This window comes from Macrosteles quadrilineatus, unplaced genomic scaffold, assembly GCF_028750875.1.
Source record: "Macrosteles quadrilineatus isolate MER2022 unplaced genomic scaffold, UCM_ALF_1.0 Scaffold_3__2_contigs__length_128488019, whole genome shotgun sequence".
Lineage (NCBI taxonomy): Eukaryota > Metazoa > Arthropoda > Insecta > Hemiptera > Cicadellidae > Macrosteles > Macrosteles quadrilineatus.
Genome location: NW_026542596.1, coordinates 73,369,982 through 73,397,280, shown reverse-complemented (window position 1 = coordinate 73,397,280; position 27,299 = coordinate 73,369,982). Strand labels below are relative to the sequence as shown.

At 35.3% G+C, this 27,299-nt stretch overlaps 3 protein-coding genes across 4 annotated transcripts; all 3 read left to right on the top strand.

Annotated features, from left to right (window-relative positions):
* The first annotated feature begins 234 nt into the window (after positions 1-234).
* On the top strand, positions 235-6,306 carry LOC128990914 (uncharacterized). The gene is made up of 4 exons (XM_054413570.1): positions 235-251; positions 688-753; positions 3,118-3,396; positions 5,951-6,306. The coding sequence occupies exons 2-4, from the start codon at positions 693-695 to the stop codon at positions 6,166-6,168; spliced, it is 558 nt and encodes a 185-aa protein (XP_054269545.1). The 5' UTR covers positions 235-251; positions 688-692; the 3' UTR covers positions 6,169-6,306.
* A 655-nt stretch (positions 6,307-6,961) lies between these two features.
* Positions 6,962-14,683, top strand: LOC128990729 (uncharacterized). Of its 2 annotated transcripts, none has more exons than XM_054413269.1 (5): positions 6,962-7,070; positions 10,164-10,235; positions 11,576-11,794; positions 12,714-12,934; positions 14,345-14,683. In XM_054413269.1, exons 2-4 carry the CDS (start codon positions 10,169-10,171, stop codon positions 12,929-12,931), a joined length of 504 nt encoding a protein of 167 aa, XP_054269244.1. In that variant the 5' UTR covers positions 6,962-7,070; positions 10,164-10,168; the 3' UTR covers positions 12,932-12,934; positions 14,345-14,683. The 2 variants fall into 2 exon arrangements, with proteins under 2 accessions (XP_054269244.1, XP_054269245.1); XM_054413270.1 differs by lacking the exon at positions 6,962-7,070 and adding an exon at positions 8,904-8,963.
* A 969-nt stretch (positions 14,684-15,652) lies between these two features.
* LOC128990633 (uncharacterized) lies at positions 15,653-21,814 on the top strand. Its single transcript, XM_054413110.1, has 5 exons — positions 15,653-15,859; positions 16,576-16,734; positions 17,944-18,015; positions 19,059-19,223; positions 21,218-21,814. The coding sequence occupies exons 3-5, from the start codon at positions 17,949-17,951 to the stop codon at positions 21,418-21,420; spliced, it is 435 nt and encodes a 144-aa protein (XP_054269085.1). The 5' UTR covers positions 15,653-15,859; positions 16,576-16,734; positions 17,944-17,948; the 3' UTR covers positions 21,421-21,814.
* Positions 21,815-27,299: the final 5,485 nt, after the last annotated feature.

Genomic DNA, 27,299 nt, shown 5'->3' with positions numbered 1-27,299 from the left:
AGGGTTCTGTATTTGACCATAAAAATTTTGATCTGATATGATGGAAGTACTTTAATCTCAACATGCTTACTTATGATTTACCTCTTGTAGTTTGGTTTGAAATGCATGGTGTTTGATGTATCATTATAATGTTCAGGCTATTAACAAATAACAATGAGCTTATCAAGACTAAATGCAATAATACTTCCAAGATAAGTAAAGTACACGTAAAAATATGTTTAGTTATTAATTTTATATTGTGATTCTGCATTGTAAGTGTGGATGAAATATCACTTTATAGTTAGTTGTACAATTATTCAACAAAGGACTTCATTGTAAGATGGTGCAAATATTTAATCCTATAATTTAGATTTAGAATCCACAACAAATTAGTCATAAAAATAGTATTTAAAAAAAAGTATACGACCCAAGTTAGTACAACAGTCTGAGCATTTGAAGAGGCACAAACTAAGATTTTAATTTCCTGCTTGACTTAAGACAATAATTTTATGTTTTACTAAAAATGCCCCAAAAGTTGTCTAACAACAGTAATGACAATTTTTGTATGAAGCTGAATAAGTACAAAGGTTTTATATGTTGGAATTTTGTTTTGCACAAATGTACAGTTCTATGGCAAAAAGTAATTTAATGATTACATATTTTAACTTACGGTAATGTTATTGTATTAATCTTTCTTATCACCTTTAGGCAACATGAATTTCAAGATGTGGAACATACCTGCCGCTAGTTTTCTTTTTGCACTTGCTATACATGGTAAGTAATATTTAATATAGACCTTGTAGGTTTAGATGAGCCATTGGTCAAACAGGCCAATTATGCTAAACAGATCATAGATTTTAATTTTTGTTTGTAGAGTGTATGTTAGCATAGCCTCTTTTAATACAAAGCCGCATTGAGACAAAAGTGGCAAAATCGCTATATTTTGGCCACCACCAGTCACATAGCAAATCCTTTACTTTCAACAATTTATAACTAAGCACACAAAATATAACTAAGCAGAAACGAAGATGGAAATTCTACCTGAAGTTGGGTTTTCCTAGGCACAGAAGCGGAGAGCAGACATGCTGGGGTCAAAGCCCCTCGTGACCACCACCATGCCTGGCTTAAGTCTGGGACTTATTATCCTGGCCGCTTACCATAGATAGGAAATCTTTCTTCTCAGGCTTCGGCCACTTTCAATCCTCTTCCAGACGCATTCTTTGTCCCAAACAAAACCCGAACAGACCGACTCCCCTCCCCCTACCACCCAGAGTGATTGTATCATTATCATTATCATTTGAGGCGGGGACACCATCTATGTGCATATTTTAACCCAAATATGAGTGAAGGATGAGTGTAGAAAGGAGTGTGATGCCTTGTGTAGCTATGTTACTGACTAAGATCAGCTGTTTTATTAGTCAGGACTGTTTGTTAAAAGCTCAATGATCAAGGACAGCCGGATCCAGTTTCCATGAAAAAGCTACATACTATGCCCACTGAGCTACCCAGCTATTCTATCATTGGGATTTCCACTAACCTCCCCAATCACCTTCTCAGGAATATTATCATTAAATTTCTTTCTTTATTTGTTTATTTCTTTGCATTTTCCTATGTATGTATCCCTACTTCTTCCTATTACCCTAGCTCTAGCTACGTTGCTAAATGTCTCAATTGTTTCCTTGTCTCTCATCAAGTTATCTTTTCTCAACTCCAGAACTTTCTATTTAAAACTTCCAATTGTTCTCTCCTATTCACCGCTTCAAGTGGACAATTGATCACATGTGACTTGCCGTCTATATTCCTCCAAAATTTGTCTTACACCAAAATTAAAAATCCCTAGATTTGCCTTCAAATTTCCTGCATATAACAGTTTATCTACCAGCCAAAGAGAGCAAAGTCCACACTCCTCTCTTCATAGGTAATGGTACTGTTATCCTAAAGGTTGACTTTGACAAGCGGAAAACTGTTTCTCCGCACACCGTTCTGCTTCCGCGCCTAGGAATGCCCAGCTTAACATAATTATGCTAAAACATAGAATTAAAGCTTATAACTACTACCCTTGGTCAATGAGTTTACCAGTATTTGCTATGTGATAGGGTGTCAGATGTGTACATGGTACATGGTTGATCAGTCTAAAGGTGTTTTCTCCCTGGCCAGGAGAAACCTACTAGGGTTCAAATACAGTCAGCTATGGTGTGCAACATGTAAGGAATTCACCTGTATTTGGTAGAGCAATGGGAAATACCCTTTTAAGCTTAGGCTACACCACCAGTGGTGTAAATAACACCCCCATAACCATAGTTCGGGAGGAAGCCAAGGTCTAACTGTCACTGCTCACTGAAATCGCGGAGAAAGAGGTAACATTTTTTCCGTGACTGCAGAAGACGATGATTACGACTTAAAGACCGCAGAAGATGAACATAAGATTTTAACGAGATTGCAGAAAACGGTGACGACTTTCCATGACCGTGGGAGACAATGATTTATGTCTACACAACCTCTGGATACATTAAAGATTCGGCCACGATCATGGAAAACGATGACTTTCCATAACTGTGGAAGAGGGTGAACAAACGTCCGCGCTTCCATGAAAAAGTTTTTGGATTTTGCAACCATCATGACTTTAGCCTTCTTTTACTATGGTTTTATGTACCTCAACTCTAATAGTAAGTAATAATAGTAGTGTATAGTCAATGTTTGTACTTAACCTGACTATCTGTAAACTGACTATCTGCAAGGCTGAATCGATGAATGATTCTTTGTAATTAAAAGGTTTAAGAGCAGGCTACCATAAGTTCTTTGTAACACAATTTTTTGTTGACATAATTAACAGCACGGTATTTCCAAATAACAGGAAGTAACACAAAAGTATCCTTCCTAATCCTGGTAACTTATCTATAATTACAAAGGAAGAAGAGTTTTGTTTAGAAGGACTGTAATTCTGGAATGCTAACCAAGCACTTTAAGTACCTATCAAGACACTATGCATTTCAGTACTCACAGATGGGGTTAAAAATGCATATTTATTTAAAGAAGACTTTTGGCAAAGATTATTAAAAGTTTCGCTAAGTACATCACCAAGAGAATATCCTTTAGGACATCTCATTACCGGTGTGTTTAATTTCAATGGGTTTTCAGGGGTGACAAGTCAGAACAGTAGCATTGGCAGCAACACAGTGAACAGCTTGAAGAACATTGAAATTAGCAGCTTACCGAACATTGAACTCAGCAACTCAACAGACATTGGATTCCGTAGCTTTCCTGTGAGGGGTCCTTTGTACTGCTTCCAGTGTGATTCATGGTTAGATGATGGATGTGTTGTTATAAAGCCGCCCTTTGATGCAAGCAATCCCCTTTTAAGTCTATGCCCTGCTTCTGATGGCCCTCCACCGTTTTGTCAAAAAATTGTCAAAAGAAGTAAGTACACATAGTTTTAGTATATAGAAAACATATTTAGTTTTATGTTGTCTGAGTACACCGTTGACTAACAATTGACTATAGGAAATTTTTTTGAACAAACTTTAACACTTTAATGTTCACCAAACTTAAACATTTTTTAGACTTTCTGTTATCCACAACGCACAACCCAGTTTTAGAAGAAGTGAACATATAACACACAGACCATGATGACAATGTTTTTATGTGTTTATTTTTATTAATGATCTTTTTAGCCTTCCAAACATTTTAGTTGACACAGCAGGCACAATAAAATGTTCATTAATTCAATTTTTTTATCAAAATTTGGCCTGTCTCTGTTTTTAAACTGATTTTTCCTAAAGTCATTGTATAAGAGGTTTGTTTTGTTTTCCAGTTTTGCTGTGATATATCTCTGACTAAGTTAAATCTTAGTTCGAGGCATCATTCCATCTCATAGTCTTTTTATTTTCCAAATCCACATACTGTTGGAAAGCATTGATATTAAATGCCCAATGACCCAATGTTTTGAAATTTAATTTGATTGGTTGGTTTGAATGTAAAGTTTTTATGAATCCCTGTACCCTGTTGTGGCATCTTTGCTAGGATCTTTAAATACCACAAGAAATGTGAGTATTTTCTGCTTCTTGGATAGTAGGCCACCTTCTCATTAGGTCACCATCATCCGGTACAAGTCGCAACCAAGCTTGTCCCTTCAAACATGGTGGCTGCCACCAATTGGCTGTGACCTTCTTAAAAAAAGACATTTTTTTGTATCGTATGATTCATTTGTCAAGGAGACGCGTGTCTTATTTTTTCCTCGTCAGAGACTTCTCCTATGAACTGATCAAAGCAACTTAAATAACACTATAACTCAAAACAAACAGTGAAAGATCCGCAAGTCAAGAAAGTTTCACAGGTTAGTGTGCAGCTTCAAACTACTGGACAGCAGTGACAGAAATTACAGAGAAGGGAGTCAGACGACAAAACAAGCTACGTTTGCACCATAGGGATCGATGGTTTGCACCCCCGACAGCTAGGTCACAGCTACCTGATGTGAAGGGCCACATATACATTACTTGGCCTCCTAAAAGTAGCGGGTAGCTGCGACCAGCTAGTGTGAAGGGCTCCATAAGACCCAATGACCCGATGCAATTTTACGGATCTAGTGGCTCAGTGGCTGAAGGTGGTTGCAACTTAGTGAGAAGGCAGTCCTAATGAAAAATGTTCCACTTCCTACAATTCACAAGCTCTTGACTTCATCTGTCCATGGTATTTAATTTCCCAGATACCCACTAAACTTACTGTTTATCTGGTGACTTAACTATCTGGTGAGCTTTGTCTTACACACCAGCCATGGAGACAGGAAGATTTTTTGCAACAGAAAATGAAGAACCAAAATTATTTTTTGAGAGTACACAACACGAATATAAGTAATGCACAAAGACATCACCTTCATACACTTTAATAATTTTACTTTAATACTTTACTTTGAAGGTGACCATACAAAAGTATGTATTTTAAGCCAAGTATGAGTGAAAACACTGTAACATATGCATATTGATTTATAAAGTTTTGAGTGTAGATTTGTATATTGGCAACAGTGATGTAACATAGAGATTTCATTTGCATGAATTAATACAGTCGGTTGACGATTCAAATCCATAAATCCAACTAATCACCGACAGTGTCACTATCCTCACCTGTCCGAGACCATGTATCCAAACGCTCTCAGTTGTCCCTCACCTTGACTGGCTTCACCATATAACATTTATTCCTTCTTTTTATAATGTCCACCAGGGGTAGATTTACTGATAATTCCGACTTATTATTTTACCCCGGTTTGTATATAGTAATGAGTTCTTTATCAAGTGTGAATTTATGAGTACAAATATTCCATACACATAAATAAACAGTATCAGTAAACTGACACCTACATTTTCCCATTATAGCTTCAACATCCCTTGTAATGTGGTCAGCGGTGGGAGTAATTTTATGGATAAAATTACAATTACTTTTGTACCATAATCTTCACAGCATTGGGGTTTGTACCATTTTGTTTAGAGTTAAAAGGACCATACTAAATTTTAATCAAATCGTTTAAGTTTTTGTAAAAATCTGATTTTAATGTTATTTTATGTTAACATCAACATTAAATTGAAAAAATTAAACCCCCCATACTACCATGCTACCATGGTTTGTTACCTCTATAGCTAAATTTCATTATAGTTGGGTGATATGAGCTGTAGTCTGCAGCTCTGCACACACCTACACACAGCATCACTTCAAAAACCTCTTTTTCTAGGTTATGGGTCTCAAAACTCAACTCAAAAATGTTGACGAAAACAATACTTTTACCAATATCATAATTATGTATAGAGCAGGGTTGCCACCCGTCCCGATTCTGTCGGGACAGTCACGACTTTGGTCCCTTATGCCTGTGTTATGCTAATGTTAATCCAAGGGGTAGGGGGACATGTCCCAATTTTTTCCTAACCAAAAGTGGCAAACCTGCTTAAGTAATAAAATCTGATTTGCAAACTATGTTTATTTACAGGTAAGATTTACAAGAAAGACCTTGTGATACGCAAATGTGCTTGGACCATGCACTCTCCGCCAGACTGCAAAGAGGACATATCAGATGATGTTTATGAAATTAACTGTCAGTGTTTTGAGCACGGATGCAATGGCTCTTCCTCTCTCCATCGCCTTGGACCCCTGTTTGTGACTCTGGCTGGGTTGACATTACTTCTTAGCCATGTGCAACAGCTGTAATCACTTTTTAATAGACAATAAAACCATATTGTACCAAACGATATTGCTCTTACTACCTTCCTAGCACTCAATTAGTGTCTACTCCATTAATCACAATCCAGCCAAGTAGTCTTGACATTACTTCTTCTTTGAAATAATTAGCCTAAAATCAAATTGTTCTAAATTGGCCCAAATTTTCTGTGAAAATGCAAACCTTTTTGTCTTCTCGGGCAGTAAAGAAATGAGTCATGTGTTCATGTTAATTGCTGAAGATTTAAGTAACAACTCGGAACATGGCTTTTTTACATAACACTCTCACAACGGAAGGAATATAATATATTTTAATCAAAAAGTTCAACAAGTCATAAATACTTCCAAATAAACGTTGTTGTAAACATACAAAATTGTCTAAATACTTGTTTTTTCTTGTAAAATACAACAAAGGTAACGATGAAGTAAGGTTGAATATTGTTTAAAGATTGTTATATTTGTAAGATCCAAATAAAGAGTACCATACCAAGTTTAAAAAAATACTTACTACCTTTATTAACTCTTTCATACTCCATTCACAAAATTTAGGCGGTTTTGGAAGAGAAATCTATCCCAAACATGTCTTGGTCATACCATTAAAACATAATAGCTCAACAGCTGATATTTGTCAAAAAGTCAATCAGCTGCTACATTAAGAAGGAAAAAGTGGTGGAGGGAACTTCCACTCAAACTGCCTAAATTTTGTGAACGAGTATAGCTCTTACTATTACTCGTAATTAAAAGCTTCCAACGATTTGTTATTCTACTGATAAAAGTCAAGGTTTTGAACTATGATCTGTTGATACCAGTTTAATGTGAAATTTGAACAGCTGTTAGTGGAACCAATGTCTTCTTGAATCAGCTGAAGTGGTAGTATTTTAAATTTAAACCAGGTAAATATAGTGTTAGTTATTGATATTTTTAGTATCACCCACATGTTCTTTTCTTGTAAATTCAACAATAGAAAAATAGATTTACCCTAAACTTGCTCAATAGATGGTTGTTTTTTGTATGGATCAATAAAGGTTTTAACAAACTCTATTGTGTAGACATTTAAACATTTAAGTTAACATTTAATTGATTTTTTTTTCAATGAGGGTGACAGCTTCTTTCAACCCTGTATTTGCCCATCCACTTGGGCCTCAAAGGCCTTAATCGAGTTACGTATGAGGTAAGCTGGTATGGTTACAGAATTGCTGAACAATTTTTTTTAACTTTGTCAGGTTTTCTACGCTGCAGGCATTGTTATGTGTTTTGGAAGGGATGGGTCCAAATCTTGGTCTTTTTAATATCTAACGACACTAACGACGACCTTTTTGTTAGATAGTACGGTATCATTAATTCATACCTCAATAACAAATGACATCTGGGTCTGGAAATGATCTTGCTTGGGATCAAACCAGCAACCCTCAGATTTGAAGGTGACCACTATAACCACTACTCGGCTACCCAGACAATTGACTAGGTTGGTAAATAAGATTGGGATATAAGGCTGTTTCTGCGAAAGGAAATTCTGGCAAAGAGCTCAGTTCCACAAGTTGCCACTACTGTCATATTTTGAAAATAAGTTTTTCGACAAAACACTGAAAGCTGCTAAATTAGGGCTCGAACTCGAACCCACGACACTCTGCCTTTTCAGTGCCGATTGTGTTGACAAATGAGCTATGAGACTGCCCAATTTGCCTATGGCCGATACTTATTAGAAAGTAACTTATATATTTTTATCATTTACTAAAAATGCATAATGAATAAAATGTTACTACTGTATTTATATTAGTGCTTTACAAAGGGGGGGGGGGGGGGGATAGTAATAGCGCTGCACTCTGTAGTTGAACCTTGTAACCTTCTAATGCTATTGAACAGAACCCAAACTGTTGGTTTATTTGAAACAGCTGTCAATATCCTTGATTCTTTTTGTAATTATGAATACCCATAAGGTAAACATGGGAAACTACAGAGCCACAGGAGCGGAGCTCCGAGCGAATTCAAGAACGGGGATGGGACAGAAACCTTCTTGTACCACATAGAACAACTTCCCAAAGTTTCACAACGATCGAATGGCCGGTTTGGTAACGCATAAAGGACAAACAAACATACGGCAAACGACATGCATTGGATTTGATATAAAAACAGGTTTAAAACAGTCTGGAGACCCCCTGTCAATTTTTTTTTCGGCTCACACTAGAAAAACCAAACTCTGCACACCTTTATGACATGTTATGAAGTAGTTTTTGGGCATAACTGCTACTTCGTGGTCATCTCCGAAATGTGGAATTTTGGGGGAAACTCAAAAATTTCAAATGTTAAGCCCCATTGAGTGACCCCTCATTTCAGTCTACAGACTTTTTATTAACTCTGTATATATAGATTACAAAACCAGTATATGAAAGTTACCCCTGTAACCATTTTGAACCAAAATCCAACTGTGCTTTTCTCAAAATGTGCAGTTAAAGGGGTGATTTTAATACAAATTTAAATACATTTATCAACCAGGATAATCAGCAGTTTTAATATTATATGCAGTAGAAAATTCACCTTTATAACTCAGGTCAATATAGAAACATGATACAGCTAGGAAGGGGAGTTTCTATAGCTTCAGTTTAGTCTTGCTTCCTCCAAACCTCAGTGTTGTTGTTGTTCAGTACTAGTGATAGGGTGATTTATTTTAGTTTAAAATGAACTTGTGAAATACATGGAAAAGAAATTTATAAGTACCTACAACTCTTTTCGGTTATGAAAGATGTAAATCTTTTATTATTGATGAAGAACAACCAAACATATTGTTGGTAGGTTTTTAAGTTAGTTGTGATTCCAATTTATTGCAAATTGTTAGTAGACCAAAATATTTAAGAAATAATTTATATTTAGTGCATATCTTTGTCCATTGTTGGTTAAAATAAGTTATATTCTCACTTAGCTTTTGAATATAAATTAATTGCAAGTAAAAAAATTTAGACGAACGCAATATAAAAATATATTTTTGATATTGAGCAAATATAATGTTTGGAAAATAAAACAAAAACTGTATTTATTAATTTATCTGTAGATATCTTAAATTATTTGCTGTAGATAGTGTCTTATTTATCAACAAATTTATCTATATACGTATAATTTATTTTCATAACTCTAAAAGTCAAAAAAAGAGAACAAAAATGTTTTTTTTTTATTTTGTATATATCAGCTATAGTACTTATAATGAATAGAACCATATTAATTTAAATTAATTGCATCAATTAACACAGAAAATGCAAAGATTGACCAATGTCACTTTACTTTCAATGTGTCAAATTAATCAGCCTTGACACCTTTAATATGCTATTATAGATAATAATCTACTTACGTATCACGTATGCCAGTAGGTGTCAATTATTGTAGTTGATTATGCTGTACATGTTTCAAGCCTAATAATACGGCTCATCTTCAGCAGCATTTTTCTATGTACAATCTCAACGAGCGTACGCTACAAAAACACGTGTAAATAAAAATAGCATGCTAAAATGTTCTGTGTTTGTGTATATATGTGGTCTGTATATAGTCGACAATCATCTCTCGATGTGAAAATTGTACATAGAAAAATGCTGCTGAAGATGAGCCGTATTATTAGGCTTGAAACATGTACAGCATAATCAACTACAATAATTGACACCTACTGGCATACGTGATACGTAAGTAGATTATTATCTATAATAGCATTTCAATGTGTGTGTTTTTTTTTTTTTTATGTCAGTACACCAGCTAAACCATAGCACCAATGTTTGTCTTTTTAATTCTTTTAAGTCGATGATTTTAAAATGTGCATGTTTATATATTTTACCAATTGTCAAGCTTATTTCACACAAAATATACAGCAGCGTTAAGTATAAAACAGAATGCTTAGTTAGTCTCACAGACTATTTTTTTGTAAAGAACAATAATAAGCTCTGTGTTTTAATTCTAGCAGGTAATAATTTACAAAAACTATCCTTATTTAAAATATTAATTTTCAGAAGACATGGCTTCTCAAAGGAGAGGTATCTTGATCATCTTCACCTCTTTTCTTCTTGCAGCAATAACTCAAGGTATTGTCATGGATAAGTATCGGTAACTCTAACCTTACTTGGTAACTCTAACCTTAATTGGTAACTCTAACCTTAATAATTGGTAACACTAATCTTACTTAAAAACAGTCTCTTTATGATGTTTTTAGTAATTCTAATTTTAAGGACGTACATTCAATGTTTTAATTTCTTTAGGAAGATTACTATATCTGATTTAAGTGTTCAGGTGTTTTTAATACAAGGGGCATTTCAAAATGTCAAAGTCTTTATCTGTTATTAATAATTTTTAAAAACTAATCTCTCTTCAGTCTTCTATTTAGGTACTGACATTGACTAAAGGTACTGGTTAAGAGACATACATCACTGTTGTTTTCAGGTGAAAACAAAAGGGTTTCCCTACACATTTTTAGTTTTTTAGAACATAAAAAATGTGAGTTACTACTGTACATTTACAATCCCTAAACACATTAGCTACCAACTACTGTATACACAGTCCTCAGATACAGAGGAGTGTGATGGTTGGTAGGGAACACGTTACTGTAACCTAATATCTTTTAGTGTATAAAATATATATATATATATATATATATGTATATCTTTAAAAATATATAAATGTATCTTTTAGTGTATCTTTTAGTGTGTGTTCAGTACATAATTGAATTATGTACTGACTTTGACCTGATACACTAATTACATAGCACATCGAGGATGATACAAAAAACCTGAATAGGTAGTAGAAACAATATGACACAAAGGTGAGTCGGTGGCTCAGTTGTTAGCGTCACAGACTTAGGGCCCAAAGGTGCGATGTAGTGGGTTTGGATCCTGGTCACTGCCGCAAACATTTTATCAGTACAGTTTACCTTTGTACTGTACCTGCTCACCCCTTGCTTTGCTGGATACGTTATACACTATAGACTACACAGATCTGTAGTCTATGTGGACGGGCAAATGCAAGGTTAAAAGCTCACTTCCAAAGACAGCTTAAACAAAAAATTAGAGATACTTTAATATCTTTCAATGAAATGGCGACCATACAAAGTAGGTATTTCAAGCCAAGTATGAATGGAGATGAGTGTAGGAAGAGTGGCGCAATCTCGTTTATTATGATGGATCAGTGAATCTCGTAGTCTTTTAAAATGGCAAATAATCAATATTTTTAGTATACCGGTACAGCAAGAATGTGAAGTGAGTCAGGCATCAGGAAAGGTACATTAGCCAAGGGTGGTGGAATTTATCCAACATAGCAACAGGGAACCAGCCCAGTAACAGGGGTTTTACTACTGTATATTGCAAATTCAATATCACATGTTGCCAATAGTCATACTCTTGCCTGCTTCTGATACCAAGATTGTTTCCAGGCGTTTCAGGCCAGTACGGGCGAGAACGTGATCGCAACGACCTCAACCCATTCCTCCCTGGGGTATCATCCCTGTGGTGTTTCCAGTGCAACTCCCTATTGGACAAAGACTGCGCTTACATCAAACCCAACGACACTAGCAGCTACCACTACAAGCCTTGTCTAGACACTGAGAAGTACCAGGGAGAAGAGCCGTTCTGTAGGAAATTAGTACAGAGAAGTGAGTGATAGCTGGGTAGTTCAGTGGTTAGTGTTCACCTGGCAATCAAATGGTCACCAAATCTTGAAAAAGGTGTGTAGCTTTTTGATGGTTTGAAACTGGACCCAGCTGTCCTTGATCATGGGCTTTTAATAAATGGTCCTGGCTAATGAAACAGCTGATCTCTGTCAGTAACCAAGCTTCACACTCCATTATACTCTCATCCTTAACTTTAAAGATTATCAGGGCACTGCATTTGAGTTAAAATACATAGGTAATGTCTCCATCTCAATCAATAATTATAATAATAGTGTTCTTTGGTCATTGTATTCATTCATTTGAAGCAAATAGAGCACTCTACAGTAAAACTAGTTTGATATTATGATAGGGAAAAGAAGCTAGTTTAGTATTAAAACGCTACTTTTCCAAGTTAGAAACATTTAAATGCGTTATAATCTTTTTAAAGATACTCGTTAATACCACTATAATGCCGATCTCTGATTACGGTAATTAAATAACACTTAACGCATAACTATGAAAAAGACATGCAGATTAACACCTTTAGTTATAGATAGTCACCTGCAATATGGACACCCTCTTTCAATTTTGTATCAAAAATCATCATAGAGCCGCGTCGACTTAAAATACGTGAGCTTGCCTAATACAAAAGTTTACTTTATTGAAATAATTTCATTCTTTTTAGAGCGTTTGAAGTCGGTTGTATTTTTTTACAAAAATAAATTATATATTTTAAAAATAGTTAATGGAAAGTTGTTAAATTACATCAGGTGCAGGTTTCAGTTTCAGCTGTTTTGGTTTTGTATGCATAAGTATTTGCTTGTAGAAGTTTAGCGATGTTAGTCTTGGTAGCTACTATTGGACCTTGGGGCTCAAAGAGTTGCATAAACAAATTATTTACTGTTTTTGTTGATTTCTGCAGTCAAGGTGCGAGACAACATGGAGGTGGTGATCCGCAGGTGTGGCTGGGTCAGACACCCGCGGCTGGACTGTTACCAGATGAGGAACGAGGACCATGATGAGATCAGCTGTCAGTGTTTTGAGATGGGCTGCAATGGCGCACCCTCTCTGCAGCTGGCGTCTACGTCTCTGGTGCTCACACTCACTGGCGCACTGTGTCTCGGCGTTGTGGGATGGTGAACTGTAAGTATCCGTGAATATGTGTTCATTGTTTTGTGGTCTCTAAAAGAATCAATGTGCATTATCTTTGACCTTGGATATAGCTAGTTATATTCATTTCTTTAGTAAAGTTATAATCTGTTTAGGAATTGAAATTATGTTAAATTGAGCCAACCACAGAGTGCACTGATTCCTAGCTGAGTGGTTATTATAGTGCTAACCTAGCAATAAAAAGGTCGCCGGTTCAATCATGAGAAAAGTGTGTAGTTTTTGATGGTTTAAAACTAAACCCATCTGTCCTTGATTTAATAAAATGGTCCGGTCTAATGAAACAGCTGGTTCTTGTCAGTAACAAAGCTACACAGATCATATCACTCCACTCTACACTACTTTGCTCATATTTGGGTTAAAATATGATGGAGTCCCCCTCAATTGATAATGATAATGATTTATGTTGAATACACCAACTGTTTAACCAAGCAAATTTGAAAGGACAATTACAGCAGTTTATGTCACATCAACTATCACAGTATAGTAACAAAAACTCTAGGAGAGAAAAAAAAACTGTGTGAATGGCTCATTTTACTATGTCCTATATCAATAGAAAAATTGGCTACGATTATATAGGTGGGATGTATATTTCATTCACAAGACAATATTATAACCAAGAGAGTGAGAGAGAGAAAGATAGAGAGACATGAAAAACATCTTGTGGCTTTGAGAAGGTGACAAAACCAGAATTGATTCTTTCTTTTAAGATTCTGTTGTCGTATTTGCATCTATTTTTGTGTGATCTTTCTTGTGTTACATCAACAAGTTTTACATATTTTTGAAAATAACACTAAAACAAGCAATAAATATTTTTTAAGAGCGTAAAAACTAACTATGGACAATCCATGCTACTTATGATACTTGGGTGAGGTTCATAATGTCCAAATTTCACAACTTGTTGTTTGGAAATATGTTGTTGGCAAAGGGGATGTGTCTGATATAGTGGACATTTTGTGTGTGTGATTGTTAAAATTCCTCCTATCATCAATGGCAAATAGCTTTAGGGTAATTCTGTGGCACAATGGACTGAAGATAACCTTGAGCTGTGAGAAAACAAAATAAAAACATTATAGGTTTATATCACAGGTATCTAGGTCACCTGCGACAAGAAAGGTGAAGTGACGTATTAAAAAAAAAATTCTAAATCTAGCCTGGAGTTGTTTCACACAATACTTTAGGTATTCGAGGGCGTTGCGGAATTAATTTAGATCAAATCCATTAGTGATTGGCGGGATTCAAACCCTGGACCTTAAGGTCCAAAATCTACCACTAGACCAGCTTGATCCACACTACTTTGTATCAAATACCTCTAAATTTAAGCTCTATTTTGGTTTAATTCAATTATTTCATACATTTACACTGTATTATTATTAATTGTTTCAGGAAAAACTTTACCACCGTGAAGATTGTTTCAATGGCCATTCTTGGTCAAAAATGAGGGATATCTTAAAGTTGTACAAATTAGTGAAAAACATAACAAAATGAACAAAGAAATTTACAAATAATTTTAAAATGTATAGATATAGCCTTACTATACTGAAAAAAACATATTGAAATGTTATTGAACACTTGCGTTTTTACAAGTTCTGAATGTGTAATTGCATGTTTAAATGCTTATTGATGTGCTTTTTTTATGCTAGACCTTTTTAATGATACTATCTAAGCTAGTTTGTAATGTTTTATGTGTATATGTTTGCAAATAAATATGAAATTATATGATTATTAGAATCATCATTTTCTCCTGTATTCTGAGAAAATACACAGGCTAAGGCCGTCGCACTTGTAATTTTTAACCAGCCAGATTGGTTTTTCCGATTTTATGTGCGACGTAGAACAATTTAACCGTGGCCACACTCGTCTTACGAAATAGGTTTTTGGGGCTAACCAGCGTCACTAATGGAGCATGCTACACTAGCAATAAAAATCGTCCGTGTCTGTGATTCGCACTCCCCCCCTCCACGCTCACTACACAGTAAATCAGTCAGGTTAAAACCAGAATGACCGTGGAAAAAAATTAGATAAAATGAGTGTGTTCACTCCAATAAGCCGCAATGCCCCCGACTAGCTTAACGTGCAACGCCCGTGAAATTTTAGTAGAGAATACACGTGCAATTCCGTTTGTCAGTCTCTCTGGTAAAACCGAGACAATTAAACTTTACTCTAGTGCGGCCTGCCCCATGCCGTAATGTTTCGCTCAAGCCCACGTGTAACGCCCATGGGAAAAATTCAGCGAGGTAAGATGAGTGTGGCCCCGGCCTTTATTAATTAGGTATTAGAGGGTGATTAGAAATACAGAATTTTTTTCTAATTCACAACTAAAAAGACTAATCCTAATACTTGTAGGGGTTTCTTTCTATTGTTGAAGTGTTATCAGGTCTCCTATCTAAAAAAACTGATACAGGAACCAAAATTAAAGTTAACACGTTTTTGGGATGTTATTGGTAGATTTTACATGAAAATGCTCTGTAACCAAAATATACCTTTACCAACCATTTATAAAATAAAGAGTGTTATTACATGTTCATACACATTGTATTATTAACAATCAGAGCCCAATTTTCATAAATAATCAAACTGGCTGTGGATAACCTATTCATGCTGGAACTGGCTCTGGTTATCTGTAAATATTATCTTAAGATATCAGTTGTTCAGTTTGAGCATAACTACTATTCACATGTGAGTTAGGTGTGTGCATCCAAGTATAGATTATTGGTTTTAACCATCTCACTATGAATAATGTATCTATACAGATATATCTATGAGACTATAGTTAAATTGCATATCTGTTATTGCATTATATTTTCTGTTCGAAAGCTCCCCAAGTGATTTTGGTGTAATTAGTAGCAAAAGTTACATTTTGGAACATAATTCACTTTTGTTTTGTTTGTTTTCAAAAGGGTAAGTAATAATGACTAATAGTTTTAAAAAGTTCCTAAATTTAAACTACAATAAGTTTTACATTACAACAATTTATCATGCAAGTTTACTACGGTAATTTGAAATTTCTTTGTTTCTTTTCTATGGTAATCAGCAAATCACTCCCTAATACTTGCCTCTCTACTGGTAGCACAGCAAAAAAAGTACCTACCGGTATGAGGAAAAAATAATTTTTTTATAATAATTGTTCGAGCCGTTTTTGCCTCTGCTATTTTAAAGATTATGATGGAAAATTCGCCATTAAAAAGCAAAATTTAAAATACCCCTGTCTGTAGAATGTGTAGATAGCATATATCAGTACAGTATAACTTTGATGACAAGACTCTCATATCAAGATTAGCTGCTTATGGAGGTTTACAATGACATGTGATTAGGGGTTAAAATTCAAGGTACCAGACCCCTTATTGTGAGTTCAAGGGATTTAAAAATTACACTTATTATCAAGGGTGACTTGTTATCGAGGTTGTATAGCTCTGCACACATCTACACAAACATACAAAAACACTCACAGTCATCACTTTGAAAACAAACAAAAAATTGTATTCAGGTGACCTAAAACCGTTATTTTAACCCGAAACTCAAAATATTCTCCATATACAAAGGGAGAAAGTAAGCCTTGCATGTCCTATGAATTGTGTCCAAAATATCAGTGATGTCCGATTCCCCATTATTTGCAGCTCTCCCTGATCCACATTTTGTTTGTGAGTGTGGTAGGCTTGTCAATACAAGTCATTAACACAGCAATGTTGCTGCTGTCTTCATCAGTTCACCAGTTGACTTCTTAATTGGCAGAAGTGGATGGGTTGCAGACCAACCATCGCAAGTTTACAGTTAATGTAAGTTTTTTTCCAATATCATTCATATAAAAGAAATTATTCAGTGTTGCATGATTTTAATGTAAATATTTTAATCTGAAACATTTACTAGTACTTTGTGTTGTATTTATTAGTTCACAGTTTGTTTATTTTGTTTGAATAGTAACAACAACAAAAGATTTGCTTGATAACTTAATTGACTTACTTTTCTGGATAAGTTATAAAACTTTGGATCCATTGGAGAATTCAACCACCAAATATTTATCATGAACTTTTGTTTAAACGTGCAACCAGTCGTGCACACTGTACCAGCCTGTTATTTATGACAAGCTTAAAATACTTAATGCAATACAATTTACTTGTAACTTTAAGATTAACTTTATGATACCAATTCAATCAATTATTGTTCAGTTTTCACTGAGTGTTAAATTAATTTGAAATGCCGTCACACCATGAATTAAATAAATGTAATCAGGATATTTGGTTTTGTTCAGGTTTTATTACAAAAAATACTTTATAAACAGTGTAGGTGGGTTTTCAAATTTTTATGTTCTAACTTCTCAGATGATAAGATAAGGAGTTAATTTTATTACATAATAATATGAGCATATTTCATGCTTAATAACTCCATGAAAGGCTTAAATACCTGTACTACTGTCAACATATTCTGCTCTTTTTCTGTCGGTTGAATTGAAGGTTTTTGGAAACTGAAAAAGAGGATTTTGTAATAATTTTGTGTTCTTCAAAATGGAGCTTATTGAGGTTGCAAAACCAGTACATTACATGGATGAAAAAAGTTAACTTAACAGTATTACTGGTATTTTAATATTTTTTTATTTTTTTAACCGACACCCAAGACGCTAATGATTTATAAACAAAGAATTGCTACACGATATACACATTATCACCATTATTATTATTATTTATCATTATCATTATGGGATGATGACTCAATAGAAGGGATAAAACAAACATCATCGATCCATAAAAAAATTGAAATCTACTGGAGGAACCAAACCAAGCGTTTAGTTTCTCACTAAAAATAACTGTTTCCGTCACCGATATTTCTGGTCAAGATCAGTCAATGGCCATGACCACCAGTTCTGGAGTGATAGAAGTGAATATATATTTATTTACTCCTAATGATTAAATTTTGTTCAGAATTTTTTACTGTTTTGATTTAAAAATTTTCCTAGTGTCTTTGATTCAAAACTGATATATATATTGCAGATATTATGCCTGGGATTGTGGCCCATCTCATTGGTGCATCTCTTCTTGTGTGTTTGGCACCAATATGTTCAAGTAAGTACAGTTATTCAAAGCCTCTTTTTGCTAATTTGTAGCTTAACGCTATAGCTATACAACTTATATACATGTATTTATAGTTGTGTACACATTGTTTGACTTGCCAAAGTCAATGGCCTCAAGCTTATTGATGCATGACTTCCTTAAGCTTCCTTAAGTTATATTTTACCATAGACAAAAGAATAAAATATATATATAGAATAAAAACATATTCTTTGTCATCATTTAGAATTAAGATTAAAGAATTGTGCACTGATGGTTATAATTATTGTTATTCATATTGTCTTGTTTCTATTTTGTTATTGGTCTATTTATTTGTTGTTAGTTAAATATTGTTATTGACGAAAGATGTTCTGAGAAGCAGTATTTGTACTAAGAAACGCTTGATAAATAAAGGCATTTTTATTTATCATCAACAGCTTTGCTGCGGTTAGCATAGGTTCTGGCATTCATCGCTGGGAGCGCCGTGTAGTTACGTAGCAACGTAACTACACAGCACTCCCAGCGGTGAAAGCCAGAACCTATGCTAACCGCAGCAAAGCTGTCAGTCTATATTTAATTCTTTTTGTCTATGATTATACATTTGCACTGTTTTAAATTAAAATGTTTTAAATTGAAATTGGTTATGTGTAGCATTGGTTATGTATTGCAGGGTAGCTATCTTCACATAATCAATTTCTATTGGAATCTTAGTCAAATTGTGTACTTTATTTCTCATTCTATTTTTAAATACATCACAAATTTTTATTACTTGACTGCTATAAACTCAGCCCTTGTGCAGATTCAGGAACTAAATAATACATACTGCGTGAAAATGGTGTAAATATTAACATTTAGTTGTTATTAAATTACAGTACTTTTTTTAATAATCCAATTAGCCTTCATCCAACTTTTCAACTATCAGAGAGGGGGGACGTCTGGGCAAAGACTTCTGCGCGTGTGGTGTATGTTGGCCATTATACTTTCAGCTTCTTATGCTCAATTGCTAAGCATGCATGCTAATATGTAAGCATAATTAGTCCACCGATTTTTGTTTTCAGATGCAGATTCTGACACGCCTGTGATAAAATGTTACCAATGCCATTCCAAGTACGATGACCATTGTAAACATATCTCAGTAAATAGCAGTGTTTATTTCAAGCCCTGTGAGGACATAGGGAAGTATGCTGGGCAAAAACCATTCTGCAGGAAGATTGCTCAAAAAAGTAAGTATAGATAGAAGCACCTAGAAGTACTAAATGATTTTTATAGCATAGTTTAAATTTAAATGATTTTTGGAAAATAACAGACTGTTATTTTACTCTCAGGTTTTATGTTGCTATAGATGAAGTTATCAACCTCCGTCCAGGGATGTAAATCTAAATTATCAACTTTTGTTTTGTATAGTTTCAGTTTCTAAACACAAACCATTGTAAAATGTTATATTTTTCCAATCCTAAAGTCCAATAATTCAATGAGCTGTCTTATGGAGACCCCATACTTTTTTCTTCTTTGGCTCTAGATGAAGATAGCGTACTCACTTTAGGTTTTATTTTAACCCTTTCAACCCATGAAGGCAACGATAATGGATATATTGTTGGTTGCTCTTCTAACAAAGCAAACGCTATGCTCATTTTAAATTCCACTAAGTAAAAAAAAAGTAATTTTAACGTTTGTATGAAACAGAAAACAAACAGCATTTGACAGCACTTCTGAAAATAGTTTAATGAATTAACAGGAGTAAAAAAAATGTATACTGGCTTAGACTTGAACTGGATATATGACCACCAGAGTTAGACCATCTATATGATCCTCTATAACAATTTTTTTGTAAAATAAAAACTAAGCTTACCATTTAACTGCCATCCGTCCTTGCTACCTTTATCAATGTTCTCTCTTTTTATTTGAAACTATGGTGGTTGATGTGACATTGAAGGAAGACAATATTGTTTCCAATTGATTGCCCCTTTAATTGGATGTGATTGACAAGTTTGTATGGACCAGGAAATGACATATTTTACCACAGCTCACTTTATCAATGGCTCAATACAACTAACATTTTAAAAATAAAACCTATTTGCTGTTAGATCTGTGTCAAATAATGTTTTCTTTCTTAACACCAGCTTGTAAGTTCAGTTGAAAGGATTTGGCGATTTCAAGTACCATCTATGAATACAAAACATGGTAAAGCTAAAATGGGGTATCTACTTCAAGCTGTAACCATAGTCGTAATTATAGACACTATCCTACTATTTCTATTAGCAAACAAAATTTGTTTGACAAACTCAAATAAAGATTATGAATTTTAATCTTATTTCCAACCAGTAAATTTCAGTGGGAAAACCACCCTGTTGAGCACTATCCAATTTCGATGTTAAAAATTTATTAGTTTTGAAATATTTAGATACAGTACCATCATATTTTAGTCCGGTAAATATAAAATATTCAAAGTTGAGAAAATTTAGTTGTTGGTGCCCAGGTTTGATCACACACTGTGACTGGTTCAATTCCTTTACTGTCTTTGTCAATAACAATAAAAAAGGTGAAACTGGACCTGATAGAATTTAAATGAGGAATTCCAAAACGTTCCATATACATTTGTATAATCTTTCATAAAAAAAACTCTACTGTACTGATAAAATTGTTTTTTTAACCTGGCGTCAATCAGTCCTATATTGTCGTGGATGACTATAGTTTCGGGGTTAAACCCCCATTTTCAAATCTTCTCTTCAGTTGTCATGTCAAACATATTCTCTTGCACAAGCCGTTATTTCAAGCATATACATAAACACAACAAAAACATTTATAATTGCAAATCATGTGCATGCGTGAATGTTGTTTTTTACGCCTTTTCTTATGGGAATAATATGAGGTCTGATCAATCTTGGACATTTTTTCAAATGCTGTCAGACTTAGCACTTACTTTTCTTTCACAGAGATGAGATTTCTTCTTTTCAGAAGTTTTTTTATTGTTAATACTTTTTTCCTTGGCCACGCTAGGCACGAACCCTGGATTCCTTTTCACATTGTTTCAGCCTAGACCTAGGGGTTGCGGTATTATCACTTAGAATTATCCATTGGTGATTTGGTGGGATTTGAACCCGACACCTCTAGACCGAAGCCCCGAGCTCTGCCACTAGACCAGCTCGCTCCCCTTGACTGTTAATACTAGCAATATATTGTTGTTGATTTGCCTCCTTCACGCTTTTCTGTTCCACAGTCCACGGATGGGAAAGCAAGGAAGTGATGGTGCGCAAGTGTGGTTGGGTGAAACACAACGAGGAATGTTACCGAGTGCGTAACTGGGATCATTCCGAGACTGTGTGTCAGTGCTTCACGGACGGTTGCAACTTCGGCACAGCACTTCATGGCTCTTTATTTTTACTTCTGCTACCACTATTGATACACGTGTGCATGGCTTAACTGTGCAATTTCATCATCTTTCTGTCCAGGACTATAATGCTACACATGAACTCTAGAAAAATAAATACTCTTATTCAAACTTGAAGGACCATGACAATGCAAAGACAAGCTAAAGGATAGCATTTGAACAATTTTTATTGTATATATAGGTAGTATAGTTTAAATTAACGCTTGGCCAGTCAAATGGACCAAAGGCGTAAGGAGTGTTTTTTTTAACTACAGCTCACTCTTACAACCGCTCACACTTCCTGTCTTTCTTTGTGTATCATATATTGTAAGCTTCTTTCCAGCTGCTGAGAATTATGTTAGTTTCACAGCTGTTCAAAATTTGTACAATAGGAGACGTAAAATAAATAAATTTTGCATTAAACCTTGTGCTTTTGATGGAATTCTTTCCAGTAATCATGTGTTTTTATCTTGAACAGTATATACCAGCTACTGAGTAAAATACTGCCAGGACAGCTGGTCATATGAGATTCAAGAGATCCTAAAAAAATAAAAAATAAATTCAAATAATTATTAATTTAGTTTTTTACCTAAAGTAAGTTCATCTTTTTGATTCTTCACTATGCCAAACCATAGACAAAGAGAATTAAATACAGACTGTCAGCTGTGCTGCGGTTACCAGGTTCTGGCGCACACCGCTGGGAGCACCATGTTGTTATGGCATACGCTCTACGTAACTACACGGCGCTCCCAGCGGTGTGCCCCAGAACTTGGTAACCGCAGCACCCGGCTGACAGTCTTTATTTAATTCTTATTGTCTATGGCCAAACTCTCCTCTGTCTGATGAACCTGGGAATGGCTAGAACAGTCATCGGATGTTATTGTATAATCAGACAGCTGAAACGAATTGATACCTTTTATTGCTCATTATTTTATTAAACACCATTGATATACAGGGTGTCCCGGAACTCACTACCAATATTTTAGGGCATTGCTCCTGGGTAAGAAACATACCTAAATATCATATTTAAATTGTCCGGAAGTCCTTAGTTACTCACACAGCCGCCATTTTGTTTTTTTCAGTTATTAATTGTTTTCTAATGAATAGTTAAACATACGATTTTTTAAATTCATAAAACAAGATGGCGGCCATTTAAAATTTTTGTAAAATGAACGGTTTTTGAGTTATTTGAGAAACAAAAATTTTAAATGGCCGCCATCTTGTTTTATGAATTTGAAAAATCGTCATAATTTTTTTGTAGCTTTGTCTAGTTGTCATAAATGTTTGTGCAAAGAATCCATTTTGTATGTTTAACCATTCTTTAGAAAAAAAACTAATAACTGAAAAAACAAAATGGCGGCTGTGTGAGTAACTAAGGACTTCCGGACAATTTAAATATGATATTTAGGTATGTTTCTTACCCAGGAGCAATGCCCTAAAATATTGGTAGAGAATTCCGGGACACCCTGTATATAAATACAGGGCTTGAGTTATTAATTTTAATGTTTAAACAACTACCCCTCTATTATAATCTCCGTCATTCCTCTGATTCCTCTCTCCACATAGAAGTTTGTGCCTAGCATAGCATGAATCGTTATAGAGCTCGCCTGGTAATCGAAAGGTCGCCAGTTCGATCCTGAGAAAGGTTAGTAGCTTTTGATGGTTTGGAACTGGCGACCCAGCTGTTCTTCATCATTGGGCTTTAAATAGTCCTGACTATTGAAACAGCTGGTCTAAGTAACAAAGCTACAAGGCATCTCACTTCATTCTACCTTTGACTATTCCACAATTCGACGAGTTTGCCATAATTTTAATAAAATTGTCTTAGTTGATGTGAGCCACTGACAGATTGCGCTGATCTAATTTACTAATTTGCAAAAAAAATTAAAAATAATTGCACACAGATTATGACTCTGAGATGTTATATAAAGATATTGAGATTCATATTTGGTTTAGATATGCAAACATCTTTTGGGGTCCTAAAATAAACACATAAAGTGACTTTTTTATACGACATATTGCATATTGTTTGGATACCTTATTATTTTATGATTGTAAATTCATGAGCAAATAAACAGGTGATTTTATTTTTCCCCTGTTCCAAATCAGTTATGAGATATTTAGGTAATTTTGTTTCCAATAGTTTTCCCTGACTGTCAAGGGGGCAACTTGATGTGACCTTTATTCTTTATTCAGGCTGACTTTTGCTTGATTGTCTCCTTGAGGGCCAAGACCAAATGGGATCTTGTATGACCTTGAGTTGGTCATGAGGTTTTGTACAATGGTACAAACTAAGTTCTGTGGACTACTTTTTAGCGAATTTCCCATATAGGGAATAAGCTATTACCGTAGTACTCATGGTAAGACCTGGACCCGAGACCGATTTAATTTTTCATTTTGAGGTCCCTAGAGGCCAAAAACACCATCCGTTCAAATTCATATATATATATATATGTATATATATATATATATTTATATATATATGTGTCCGTTAGCGCGATAACTCGAGCAAAAATGATCCGATTTTGATGAAATTTGGTACAAACGTGTAAACCTACGTTTATTCAAACGAGATCGCGATCCAGCATAATCGGACCTTGGGAACGGGGGTTTATGGGGGGTTTAGAGTAGTGTCTATACTCCTTTTATCTATGATAGAATTAAATATTTAGTTCACATGTAATGTAAAAACTGGTATGTCATTTAAAATCTGAAATACATTTGGTAGTTTAATGGGAAAATAAATGTTTTCCTCCTTTGTTTTAATTTAACTATAATATTCTTCTAACCGACCGTTAGTATTAATGAGCACTTTGGCATATTAACCAATACCGTACCTGGGGACCGAGCTTTGCTCGGGGAAAATCATTAGTTTACTCTGAAAGCAGTCTGCATTATTGCAGATACATAAATCCATTCCCAAACTCCACACTGCTCGCCTTTACTTATTCCTTCAGCACTCCCTACGTCGTGGACCTGTTTCTCTCCCTTCCCATTGCATGTTAGGATTAAAAATTAAATCGTCACAAACAGTTCCTACACTCCGGACTACTCGCCTTGACTACTTCCTTCACCACATCCTACTTCGCGGACCTGTTTTCCTCCCTTTCCATAGCATTTTAGGATTGCAAATACCTTAATCTAATCGTCATAAACAGTTCCCACATTCCAGACATCTCGCCTTGACTACTTCCTTCGCCACTTCCTACGTCACGGACCTGTTTCCCTCCTTTCCCATAGCATTTTATGATTGCAAATACCTTAATCTAATCATCATAAACCGTTCCCACAATCCAGACTACTCGCCTTTACTACTTCCCTCACCACTTCCTATGACGCAAACCTGTTTTCCTCCCTTCCTATACCATTTTAGGATTCCAGATACCTTAATCTAATCGTCATAAACTGTACCCACACTCCGAACAGCTCGCCTTCAATACTTCCTTCGCCACTTCCTACGTCGCAGACCTGTTTTCCTCCTTTCCCATACCATTTTAGGATTACAGATACCTTAATCTAATCGCTATAAACAGTTCCCACACTCCAGACTACTCGCCTTGACTACTTCCTTCACCACTTCCTACGTCACGGACCTGCTTCCCTCCCTTCCCATAGCATTTTATGATTGCTAATACCTTAATCTAATCATCATAAACCGTTCCCACACTCCAGACTACTCGCCTTTACTACTTCCCTCACCACTTCCTACGACGCAAACCTGTTTTCCTCCCTTCCTATACCATTTTAGGATTCCAGATACCTTAATCTAATCGTCATAAACTGTACCCACATTCCGAACAGCTCGCCTTCAATACTTCCTTCACCACTTCCTACGTCGCAGACCTGTTTTCCTCCCTTCCCATACCATTTTAGGATTACAGATACCTTAATCTAATCGTTATAAACAGTTCCCACACTCCAGACTACTCGCCTTGACTACTTCCTTCACCACTTCCTACGTCACGGACCTGTTTCCCGCCCTTCCCATACCATTTTAGGATTACAGATACCTTAATCTAATCGTTATAAACAGTTCCCACACTCCGGACTACTCGCCTTGACTACTTCCTTCACCCCTTCCCACGTCGCGTACCTGTTTTCCTTCCTTCCTATAGCATTTTAGGATTGCAAATACCATAATCTTATCGCCATAAACAGTTCCCACACTCTAGACAGCTCGCCTTGACTACTTTCTTCATCACTTCCTACGTCGCGGACCTGTTTCTCTCCCTTCCCATAGCATTTTAGGATTGCAAATACCCTAATCTTATCGTCATAAACAGTTCCTACACTCCGGACTGCTCGCCTTTACTACTTCCTTCTTACGGACATGTTTCCCTCCCTTCCCATAGCATTTTATGATTGCAAATACCTTAATCTAATTGTTAAAAAACAGTTCCTACACTCAGGACAACTTTCCTTTACTACTTCCTTCACCACTTCCTACGTTGCAGACCTGTTTCCTTCCCTTCCTATAGCATTTTAGGATTGCAAATAACCTTAATCTAATCGTCATAAACAGATCCCACACTTCGTACTGCCATAGATAAAACATACTCCCTTAGTAGATTTCTCATCCTTATGGAACAGCTGAAGACAATTTTATTGTTAATTCTGTACGGTTTTCTGTAGAGGTCGTGTTTTGTTTACAATTTGTTTCCCGTTATTACAGCCATTTAAAACCTCGTTTAACCAAATAATACGATCTAATCATAAACAATAACTTGTCCCCTAGTTATATAACCAAACAGTAAAGCACAAATCAAGAAATTAACCCTAAAATAATAGAAACAAAGTTTCGTCGACACTAGCGCCCAGTGTGGCGTACATGAACTAGACACGAAAAACGTGCTTCAAAATTTACAATGGGATGAGAAGTCTACTTGTATTGGCTAGTCTATGGTACTGCTTGCCTTTACTAGGCCTACAATGTATCGAGCAATCTTCAGTAAAATCTATGCTCAATATTAACAAGTGATGCTTTCCCTTTTGTACTGTATTTGTAATTTGCTAGTATACTGTGGGTAGTTGGCTTATTATGAACACATGCTACAACTTCAACTCTTTTGTTTACTTTTTCCTTGTTATTTAATTCAACCAACATGGTTACTTAGCAACCCATAAGACTAATGTTAAAAAAATGTGACTTTCAGTTTCGTTTTTATACGTAATTAGATTTTTGTTGGCAGTTCTAACTGCATGAAACTCGTTTTTAGGCCAAAAATAAACTATTTACAAGATTTGAAGAAAATCGTCGGAGCCGTTTTCGAGATCTTTCTGCAAGCAAGCAAGCAAGCATACATACAAGCAAACATTGCTCGTATTAGAGTATAGGATTTCCTTGAAAAAAGTTTCCCAAAGAAGTTAATAAAAGTATCTATTTAGAAGTAGTCATAAAAATATGGATACTATATGAAACCTTGTGGCTCTCTAATAAAATTAAGAAAACTGATAAAATTTTGATTTCATCTCTACCTTTTATACAGAGTGGGGCAGAGCTAACTTGCTTATTTCAGTATGGCATCCTGAAGAAAGGCCTGCTGTTAGGAGGCTGGGAGATTTGAAAGAGTGTGATTTAAAGTATACATCCCACATAGAGCGGAGGCTGGCGTTTACCCCCCCTCCCGCCCCGGTGGGAATTTTCGACATATACATTTTTTGGTTTGTATTGACATGTACTTTAAGGTTTTAGGTGTTTGCCACTTGTGAATTACAGCATGTTCCGGAAAACACGAAAATATCATTAATATATATATTTAAAAAAATGGTTTTTCTTTAGCGAGTTCGTTTGGCTCTACAACCCGACCGATTTTCATGATTGAGGTCTCAAATTGAAGGTATTAACACACAGATTTCACATCAAGCATCGGCATATAGTTGCCTACAGTCCCACTCGGCTTATACGTAAACAACATTTTTTCCCATGTATTTC